At 32.4% G+C, this 10,161-nt stretch overlaps 1 protein-coding gene across 5 annotated transcripts; it reads left to right on the forward strand.

Moving 5' to 3' along the window:
• The first annotated feature begins 697 nt into the window (after positions 1–697).
• On the forward strand, positions 698–5,190 carry LOC108470590 (nuclear transcription factor Y subunit A-7-like). 5 transcript variants are annotated; one of them, XM_053029200.1, is made up of 6 exons: positions 698–988; positions 2,714–3,111; positions 3,614–3,717; positions 3,795–3,866; positions 4,168–4,332; positions 4,604–5,190. In XM_053029200.1, exons 2-6 carry the CDS (start codon positions 2,730–2,732, stop codon positions 4,952–4,954), a joined length of 1,074 nt encoding a protein of 357 aa, XP_052885160.1. In that variant the 5' UTR covers positions 698–988; positions 2,714–2,729; the 3' UTR covers positions 4,955–5,190. The 5 variants fall into 5 exon arrangements, with proteins under 5 accessions (XP_052885160.1, XP_017627434.1, XP_017627436.1 ...); XM_017771945.2 differs by having other exon boundaries at positions 702–988; positions 4,162–4,332; XM_017771946.2 differs by lacking the exon at positions 698–988 and adding an exon at positions 996–1,248 and having other exon boundaries at positions 4,162–4,332.
• Positions 5,191–10,161: the final 4,971 nt, after the last annotated feature.

A 10,161-nucleotide genomic window follows, 5' to 3' on the forward strand; every position in this document is an offset into this window, starting at 1 on the left:
AGATCATTTAATATTAAAATATATATTTTTAAAATTAAATGTGTTAATGGATTGGACAACTCATTTAGCCTGCTTTGGGCACGATTAGGTTTAATTCTTTTAACTTATGCTTAACTTAACTAAACTCTTTTATTGTTTAAAATAAAAAGTACAAAAATAATTTTATATTAATATTTACATATTTTTATAATTCAATTTAAATAATACATTTTATTTTTAAACAATAAAACAAGTCATTTGGGCGAACTAAATTGAGCCCAAGTTTGATTTTATTTTTAAAATAACGCCTCAATTATATTAAGTGGATAACTATTTTATCAATAAAATATACTGTCTATTTAAATTTCAATACAAAACCTATAATATTAATATACTTCAAATATATTTTTGGATTGACCAATTAAAAAAACATAACAAACATTATATTTAATATATTATTAGGATTTTATGTTTGCTAAAAAGACAAATTGATTGGGGGCAATTGGGCAAAAACAATCCATAAAATTCCAGTAATGTCTTCAACTTTCACGTGGAAACAGGGGGTGTAAAATACACGAACGAATTAGAAACAAGACCTCAGCATATGGACAGTGAAGGGCGGCTGGCCGTAATAAGAGAAAGCCACAAAAGGAAGCAAGAGGAGTTTGGTTTGGTCCCCACAAAACCAAACAAATAAATAAAAAAAAAAAAATCCAAATATATAACCGATGGCTGTGAAGGAAAGGCGTTGGTCAAAGGTCGATGATATTAATGGCGGTAGTGGATGCAAATGCAATAATACTACATTTTTTAACCCAAAAAACAATAATTATTATTTTTGGGTTCAATAGAAAATCCTTAAAAAGAAAAAAGGGGATTGGATAAATATGAAGAGATAGAGAGAGGACAGTAGTTGGAGAGTTTCAAGCGAGGGGACATGCCTAAGTTGTTCCCAACACAAACATTACCATGCTGTTTCTTCATATTCAAGCCTCACAAGATCCTATAGGTCTTTCTGTTTTCTCTTTTCTTTCTTTCAACTATCTTTTCTTTATTTGATTCAAGCTTATCTTATCTTAACCCTGTACTACTATTACTACTTGTGTGTTTTTTTTTTAAATAAACTCTTTTGATACTTTGTTGTTTGCCTTATGAGTGGGGTTCTTGTTTTATCTTCTGTTTTCCTTTTGTCCCCCTTCAAATGCATGTTTGCGATGATGATGAAGTTGTTGTTCTTGTAGAAGTGGGGGAAAGTTGTTGTTTTTCTCGGTAAAGTAGTTGCTACTGTTGTTTATGCTCTTGTCCCATTTGATTTGTTTTCCTGTTTTGGGTTTGGGTGCTTTTTTTTTTTTTTTTGCTTTATGCATTAGTTTTTAGTTGTTGTAGGAGTGGTTCATAATGATGACCTTTAAGCATTTTCCTTCTCCGTACAGAATAGATATTATAACCTGGCCATTTTCTCTCTTGTTCTTAGAATTGGATAATTCTTGGTCGGCTCTTTTCTTTTTCTTCTTCTAAGGCTGCTTAATCAACACAACTGAAGGTCCTGGATGAACTTGGATTTTTTCTTCAGCTAAGATTTGCTAGTTCTTAAATTGTAGGGATCTTTTTCATGGTTCTAAAGTGTTACTGATATGAAAAACTATTCTTTTTTTGGTTTCTGATCTAAGTTTACTCTTTATGTTGTTGATTGTTATTTTCCCCTCACATGTTGTATTAATTTCTGCTGCATGTTACTAAGAAGTCCCTTAGTTATACTCCATGAAATGCAGCTTTACTTTCTTTGAAACATGTTTTTTAGCTAGGGTTTTGTTTTTAACTCGTTGGAATTTGTAAATGACTTTTGCTTTTTTTATATAAAGTCTGGTTCTTTGCTGAATTTGCAGTCTAGGTTATAGTTGTGATCTGTCAATCTTTTTAGGCGCAGTGATCAAACTGTTTTGCATATTATCTGGTATTCCAGATCTTTTCTAGTTGCATGCAGAGAGAAAATGCTATTGATTTTACTGGGTTGACTTTTCTGAGCATGCCTGTTAACTTGACAAACTGGTTCATTTGCTTGTCGGGAAAATTGACATTTAATGGTGGTGATGTCTAGATCTAGAACAAGTTTCTGGATCTGGGTTTTGAATGTCATTCTTCATGGGATTTGTGTAAGGAGCTGTTTTTGCAGCTGCTGTTCAGAAAGTGCTTTTGAAAAGCCTTTTTTATTCCTCTTTTGTGTTTCTTTCTACTTTTGGACAATATGTTCATCTTCTGTTCTGTTTGTTTTCCTTGTCTACCATTTAAGATTTTGCTAATACATGCTTTTCTTTGTTTTGAATGGTACTCTTGGTCACATTCATTAAATGCATTTCTCTTGAATCCCTTCTGAACTTTATGCATCCAAGGTTTGATGATAATGAGTTCTTGATAATTGAAATATGCATCTAAACTATTGTTCTAGTTCTTCACTATTTTGCTCGTTACCATTATATATGTGTTATATTTTTGCATCAAAATTTTGATGGTTTTGGAAAATATGACTGCATCAAAGGATCACCGCATTATCCCTCTTTTGCATGGTTGTGGTTTCAGTTCATGTGCTAAGCTTGTGTTTCTAGTGTTCCATCTACTTTATTTCTTCCGCAATGGCTTGTTTGGTTTTATTATTTCGCATTTTGTTGCTTACATTCATATTTTGAGTATATTTTAGACATCCACAGCTCATTATATATACTTTGACCTTTTTTAGTAGTTGATATCGGAGTATGACAAAGAGTGTCTATTTGTTGATAAGGATCTTCTTGGTTTTGCATCAAAATTCAAGACAATTGATGAGTTATATGGCTGTTCGGATTCAAAGCTTGTCAAAGAAAAACTTTGATGAAAGGTTTTCCATTTTTTCGCTACCCCATATATCTGTTGGTTTCCAACCATGGTGGAACTCAAATGAACAGAAAATTGCACATTCTTTACCCCAAAATATAAGCTTGAAAGTGGAAACTCCCTCCAAACTCCATCATAATGCAAAGCATTTAGATCATCAACTACCAGACCTGGAATCGACCTCAGCTCAAGCGATTGGTCAATCACGTCTTGAAATGGGTGTCACAAGAGGGTCTAATCCTTCATTCTATTCATCTGATTTTGGTATTTGATGCTTCTGAAATGTTGTTTATTAAGAATTTTCTGTTCTCTATTATTTTCCTTCTCTCAGTTCACCACCGTTCTAGTTAGGTCGCCGCGGCCAATGAACCATGAACCATTGTAATAAAGTTATTTGAGTACTCTGTGGACTGTGAACCATTCTAATGTACGATAAATATATCTATTTGCTTCAGCTTTGACTCTTTGATTGAACTGCTAGGTAGTAGCTTATGAAGATGTGAACTTCTGGTAGCAATTGTTTATCTATTAGCGATGTCCTAGTTCTTATAGTTGGTTCTTGCGAGTTTAGGGAGCAGGAATCTTGTTGTTGGTGCTTAACATTATTTCATCTATCGTTGTTGATGCATTAATGTGTGTTGCGTTAGATTTTGAATGGAGCTTAAAAGGGTCCTCTCAACAGTTTACGGAAGAGGGAAGCTTGTTGTGGAGTTTAACAGGTTTGATGGCATTTGTCTTATATAATGGTTGCTTTCTCATGCATCAGGTGAGGATGAAAGTTGTGGGAAGGACATTGAAGGTCAAATGAAGCCGATTAACAATCCCAACACTGTGTTCAGCCCTTCCAATCCAAACTATAACCTTTCAATGGTACCATAGACATGTTTAGCGGTCATTATTCATTTTGTTGGCTTTGCATTAATTTAATAATCCACATCCTATTTCAGGCTTCTGCTCAATATCCTTATGCGGACATATGCATTGGTGGCCTATTTACTCCATATGGGCAACCAGCTATTGTAAGATCTCTTAGAGTTATTGTGCCTTGCTATTGATCTGCATTAGTTGTTAGTGTGATTATTGTCTTGTCTACGAAACATTGGCATCTTAATTGCTTTATAGGATGTTTCTGCGGTATGCTGTTTAACAACCAAATATTTCTGATCTCTTGGTCGGATAGCTTAAATAAACTCAAATTCTTTCCTTCTACCACCATCCCTGCTCCTCTAGTAGTGGTCTAAGGTTTATTTACCATAGAATCTTGTGTGTTGCCATTTCTCTTATTTAATGCATCTCTGATTTGAACTTGACTAGATTCAGGCCCAGATGGCAAGAGGAAGTGCACCAGCACGACTTCCATTACCACTTGATCTTGCAGAAGATGGCCCTGTTTATGTCAATGCAAAACAATATCATGGGATTCTTAGGAGAAGGCGTTATCGTGCAAAGCTTGAAGCACAAAACAAACTTGTCAAATCTCGAAAGGTATATACTTAGAGTTCATTTTGGAATTTGTTTGAACTTATAACAATCTCTAGTCGCATGGAGTATATAATTTCTAAACCAAGAACCAAAGGATGTCAGTGCGCCACTGACTAATTTTGTCATGTATGAATTTGTTTAGTAATTGGCCATACCAACTCAGTATTTATTTGATATCCAACTCCACTGGCAACTATGTCCGGGCCCAGTAACTGCATGAGCAACGCTAACAGCCTAAATCCACTGATCTGCTTTGGTTTGGAATTAAATGCAGCCCTACCTTCATGAATCTCGACATCTTCATGCACTGAATAGAGTTAGGGGATCTGGTGGACGTTTTCTTAGCAAAAAGAAGCTCCAACAGCCTCATCATCCAACTTCTAACCCGAGTTCCCGTTCCATCTCTGATGCCAGCTGCTTAGACCGAAAGAATAGTGGATCAGAACTCGGGAGCCATTTGCATGTGGGAGGCTGCAGCAGTTCAAGTACAAGCTGCTCGGACATCTCAAGTGCGTCCAACAACAATGGCAGTTTCCAGCTACGGAAACAAGGATTCATTGACATCTCTCCTGGTGTGAGGAGCATGTGCAATGGAATACAAAACTGTGCTTCAGTTGGCCTGTAAGAAGGCGGGGCAACGAAGTCGGCAACTCATCCTTGGCTTTTTGCATGTTCTAAAAACATTCTCTTCTTAACAAGGTTCTGCCTTATGTTGGAAAGTGTTTGGCTTGGCTTGGATTTTTATATTTCGATTGATCCTTGACTGGCTTCTTATTTGTTCTGAGTGTTGTTTATGTCAACTATGTAATGGAGATGATGTTGAAGCAAATAAGTGAATTCCATCCTTTTTCGTTTTTTTAACACATGTGATTCTAAGCGTTTAATTATTAATTAATTTTTAAATATTGTATTGTTAATTAATGCAAAATATACTTTTATTCAAATTGTTAAATATGAGAAAAGAATATTAACTTGTTTAAAATCTAAATATAATAATAAATTTAGAATAATAATTAAAGCAACATACAATTTAATTTTACATTATTCAAAATAATATATATATTAATTATGTCATGTACTAAGTATTTAACTTTTATATGTAATTCAACACTATCAGGAACAATGCTTATGATAAAATATATAATAGCTCTCACAACGGACCATCTAATAATTGGGTTTTCATCAAAATCATTTTCAGCCATATCTCCACTATATTAATGGCATATTTTAAAATATATAATTAATATTATAAAAATTAAAAGTAAAAATAAAAAAAAGTTAGAAAATGGTATAAAATTAAAATTGAAATATCTAAAATGTATAAAGTAAAAATATTAATTACCTATCATTTAACAATGATAATTTCTCTTTTATCCATCTGTCTTTTTAGATGCAATTTGATTCAACATATTCCTCTTGCCCTCGCATCTTAGCAGGGTATCTTATCCGCAGCTTGCCAGCACTTCCATATGCGCCATAACCGTTATGACACACTTTTTGTCATAAGAGCCATATAGTGGTTTCCACAAATATATGCCCTGATGGGCTTCCCTGTGCATTGTCTTGACGAACTTCATTCGCTATAAGGGCGAACTTGTCCTCCACTGGATCATGCCATGGGTAGTCATGAACTTTCGACTTCGATGAGTCAACAGACCATTTTTCATGGTGTTGCTCCGTAGAGCCAATAGATCATTTCCATGATGTCGCTTCATTGAGTCAGCAAACCATTTATCCAACCAAACCTTTTCAAATTCTCTTGTTAATTCGAACACCTACTTGTTCACTCGCAAGGCCGAACCATTATCATATTTCAGTGACTCAAATTCTCAATCAATCCACCCATTCCTCCATTACGTCAATTTTCTTATCTTCAACTAACTCGTCAAATACTTCCTCTGTACCCCAAGTTTTATAATCATGCATATAACGCACATCATTATAACCAACACTATTTATTCATACTATATCATAGAGTACTCCACATACTAATTCATTGATACACAACCCTATCATGAAATCAAAGAACATACTTACAAACATTCATGCAATTGCACAAATTTATGCATGCATAAGTTTCCCAGTCAACCACAATCATATACAACCATAGATTCAAACCAAACTCAATATAGAGCATGCAACCAAGCTTTTATTTAATCAAATTCAATATAAATTATTATCTTTTAACAAAGCCCAAATATCTAAAAATCGTTGAACTGAACCGCAAATATCAATTCCAATTATTTCGGTGTTTATTTAATATGATTTTAGTTTTAAAAGTTAAAAATCGAATGGAGCGATTCAATTTAATTTTTGTCCAAAAAAAAATTGAACCAAATACACCTTTAATAATGACCACTAAAAATAATCATCCATTGCCAATAAATGTTGAGTATAATAGTTAGCCACATTATATTCCTAAAAAGAGAACTCACATTTGAACTTTGAAGCCAATATTGTTGAGAGGTACATCCTTGACTATTGAAAAGATTAGTTTTTATGGACGGTAAAAAATGGCCATCCACTTAAAAGAATACTTTTTTTTTTATTTTTATTTTAAATATAATGGGCTAAAGTGCAAATTTGCCATCATATTATAGGTAAATATTGTAATTTGTCACTATACTACTTTGTTTTAATTGATATTTTTCATTATATTTTAAAAATAAGAGTAAATTTGCCATTCGACTTTTATGTAATTTAATTTTACAATTAGACTTCAAATTTTATTAAAAATTCAATCAAATTTGATCTTTTAATTAAAATTTACCACTCAATATTAATTTTGATGATATGAAACATAATTTACTAAGAAAAATTCTTTTATATTATTTTAATAGTTAATAATAATTTAACTTATAAATATTAAGATTAATAAATTAAATTAGAATTTATATTTAATGAAATAAAATTGAAAAAAGTTTATTTTTTTATAAAATAACCATTTTATCTAATTTTAATATAATATTAATTAACTTATTAATTTTAAATATTAAATTTCAATGTAAAATTTTTTTATTAAAATTTATCTTCAAATTATTTTAAGTTAAAATTGAATAGCAAAATTCAATTCAAAATTTAAATTTAGTGGCAAAATGCAATCAAATAAAAGTAAAGCAACAAAATTCAAAATAGAGCTAAAATATAGTGGTAAATTTATTTCTAGAGCGTAAAGGACAATGGAAAATATTAAATAAAGTGATGTATAGTGACAAATTTCAATTTTCACATAAACTATAGTGGCAAATTTGCATATTAACCCAAATATAGTTATTTGAGTTAATTGCACTATATATCTCCAAGTTATGAACCTCATTCTAAATTAGTCCCCAAACTTCAAAACATTTTAATTATATCCCCCAAACTATCGAGGTTGTATCAATTAGGTCTTTTTGTTACTAAATCCATTATTTTTTTGATACAATGCTTAGAACTACACATAATACCATCTTAACTCCTAAATAGGAGGATAAACATGCTTAAGCACACTCAAATCCATGTCTTCTTGCATTGGCAACAATTTTGATGCCACTAAAGCTAAAACTCAATTGGCTCCTAAAATAGTTAATTTAATAGTTAAATAACATATAATATCTCATGCAACATGATTTAAATTAAATTTTTAAACAAAATGAATGTTGTAAAAATATTAGGTTCAAGGTTCTTTTACAAAAGTTTTATCGTTCAATTTCTTATTCTTTCTTTTTAGTTTTAGTTATTACTTTTAAAATTTATGTGACAACATTTTACTCTTTTTAGTTTTTTTTCATTTTAAATGATATCACATAAAATTTTATGTGTCATTTAACAATTAATTTAATGACTTTAATAACATAAATGCTTTATTGATATAATCTCAATAGTTTAAAGATGTAATTAAAATATTTTTAAAGTTTGAAACCAATTTAGAGGAAGGTTACAGTTTGGAGATGTAATGTACAATTAATTCTAATTGTTTATAACAGATTTATTATTTTAAAATAAATTAATATACTATATGGTACTTGAATTTGATTTTAATATTTACTTTTGTATATGAATTTTTCAATTTAATACTTAAGGTTTTTTTTGGCTCAATTTAGTACTTGGGTTTTCATGTTCAATTTGATATTTAAAATTTTTTTATCTTAATTAAGTATTTATATATTTTTTGATAAATAAAATAGAAGATTACATGAGTTATTCATAAATGAGAAATCAGGAGTATTTTCTTTTTTCAAGATCTCTTTAATCTCTAACGGGGGTTCCTCAAACATGAGCAATAATTCATCATTTGAAAGATCTCTTTATATTTGGTGGATCCTCTTTATTAGAGTATTCTTTGGTCTCATAGTCTTCTTGTCGCTAATAGACATAACATTCTCAAAATTGTCTAACTGAATAATGACCTCATTATAGCCTTGTTTCTGAAGAAGGATTAAGCCCTCTAATATGCCCCAAAGCTCAGCATCCGCAATTGAGCATTTCCCCAAGAACCGCTTATAGCCCAAAATCCAAGTCCCTTTTTGATCACGAATTACTCCTTCTACAGCAGAAAAACCAGAGACGGAGTGAACAACACATTAGTATTAAGATTAACACACATACCTGACTTTGGATGAGTAGAACTCTGATGCGCATTAATCTCCAAATCTTCGTTATGAATAGAAGTGAAATGTTTCGCCCAGCAATACGAAACTCTGATGACTTCCTCCGGACTCATAGCTTTTCCTTGAAAGATGAACAAGTTGTAGTTTTTCCAAATGCGCCACAAAATTATCCCCAAAAAACAGGCCCAATCTGAATCACTCAAGTTATTGACCATACGGAGCTGCAAATTTGACATCAGCCACTCCAAAAATATTACCAACAAAGAAACGCCTAATATGACAGGGGGAATGACTTGATGCCAAATTTCTTTCGCATAGGAGCAATCCTTAAAGACATGTAAAATATTTTCAATAATATGACCACGAAGTTGGTATAACTCATCCTAGGTAATACCCCTCCAAACTCTTTTAGAATTTGTTAAGAGTCTTTGTTTAAGGGTTAACCAAATGAACTTCCTAACTTATTGAGGGCCCAACGTTTTCCGAAATGTATTCCAGATATCGTCCTTTGGATTCCAATTACCATCCTTAAGCAACCAATAAGCACTTCTAACGAGAAAACACCGCTTGTAGTCCTAGACCAAGAGAGAGTGTCTGGGTCTGCTTCCTCTAAGGGTGGAGGGACACTAATGATGCGTTGGACTACTTCTTCTAGCAACCAAACCCGAAAAAGTTCAAATTCCTAGCGTTATTCCCCAAAACAATCTTATAAACTTTGCACCCAGCAGAAATATTTATATGGCCCGGAATATACTTAACAATAGGTCCCATATCAAGAACCCAATTATCTTCCCAACATCGAATAGAATGCCCATCCCCAATAGACCATATCATATTATTACGCAATAAAGGCCAAATCTTCGCAACAGCCTTCCATATAATAGAACATCTACTCCTCAGGATGCAATCTGACATACTCTCCTGAATACCATACTTAGCTCTAAGAACTTTAATCTATAAGGCTTCAGTCTTAGTGACAAGGCTATATCCAATTTTCATCATAAAGGCTTTGTTTTGGTCTTCCAAAATCCTAATCCCGAGACCTCCGTGTGATATCAACTGACAAATATTATCCCATCCAACTAAGGTCATTTTCCGCTTACCATCAAAAGCATCTCAGATGAATTGTCTTGCCATCTCTTCGATTGAGTCACAAACCCCCATAGGCACCAAAATCAATTGCATAAGGTAACTCGGAATAGACAGCAGAACAGTCCATGCTAAAGTAACTCTCCCTGCAAAG

Source organism: Gossypium arboreum, chromosome 6 (assembly GCF_025698485.1).
Source record: "Gossypium arboreum isolate Shixiya-1 chromosome 6, ASM2569848v2, whole genome shotgun sequence".
NCBI classification, from domain to species: domain Eukaryota; kingdom Viridiplantae; phylum Streptophyta; class Magnoliopsida; order Malvales; family Malvaceae; genus Gossypium; species Gossypium arboreum.

Coding starts and splice junctions, on each gene's coding strand:
- LOC108470590 (XM_017771945.2), top strand. CDS start 2,730: ATGACAAAGAGTGTCTATTTGTTGATAAGGATCTTCTTGGTTTTGCAT. Junction 3,718..3,794: donor CAAACTATAACCTTTCAATG/GTACCATAGACA, acceptor ATCCTATTTCAG/GCTTCTGCTCAATATCCTTA. Junction 3,867..4,161: donor CATATGGGCAACCAGCTATT/GTAAGATCTCTT, acceptor GAACTTGACTAG/ATTCAGGCCCAGATGGCAAG.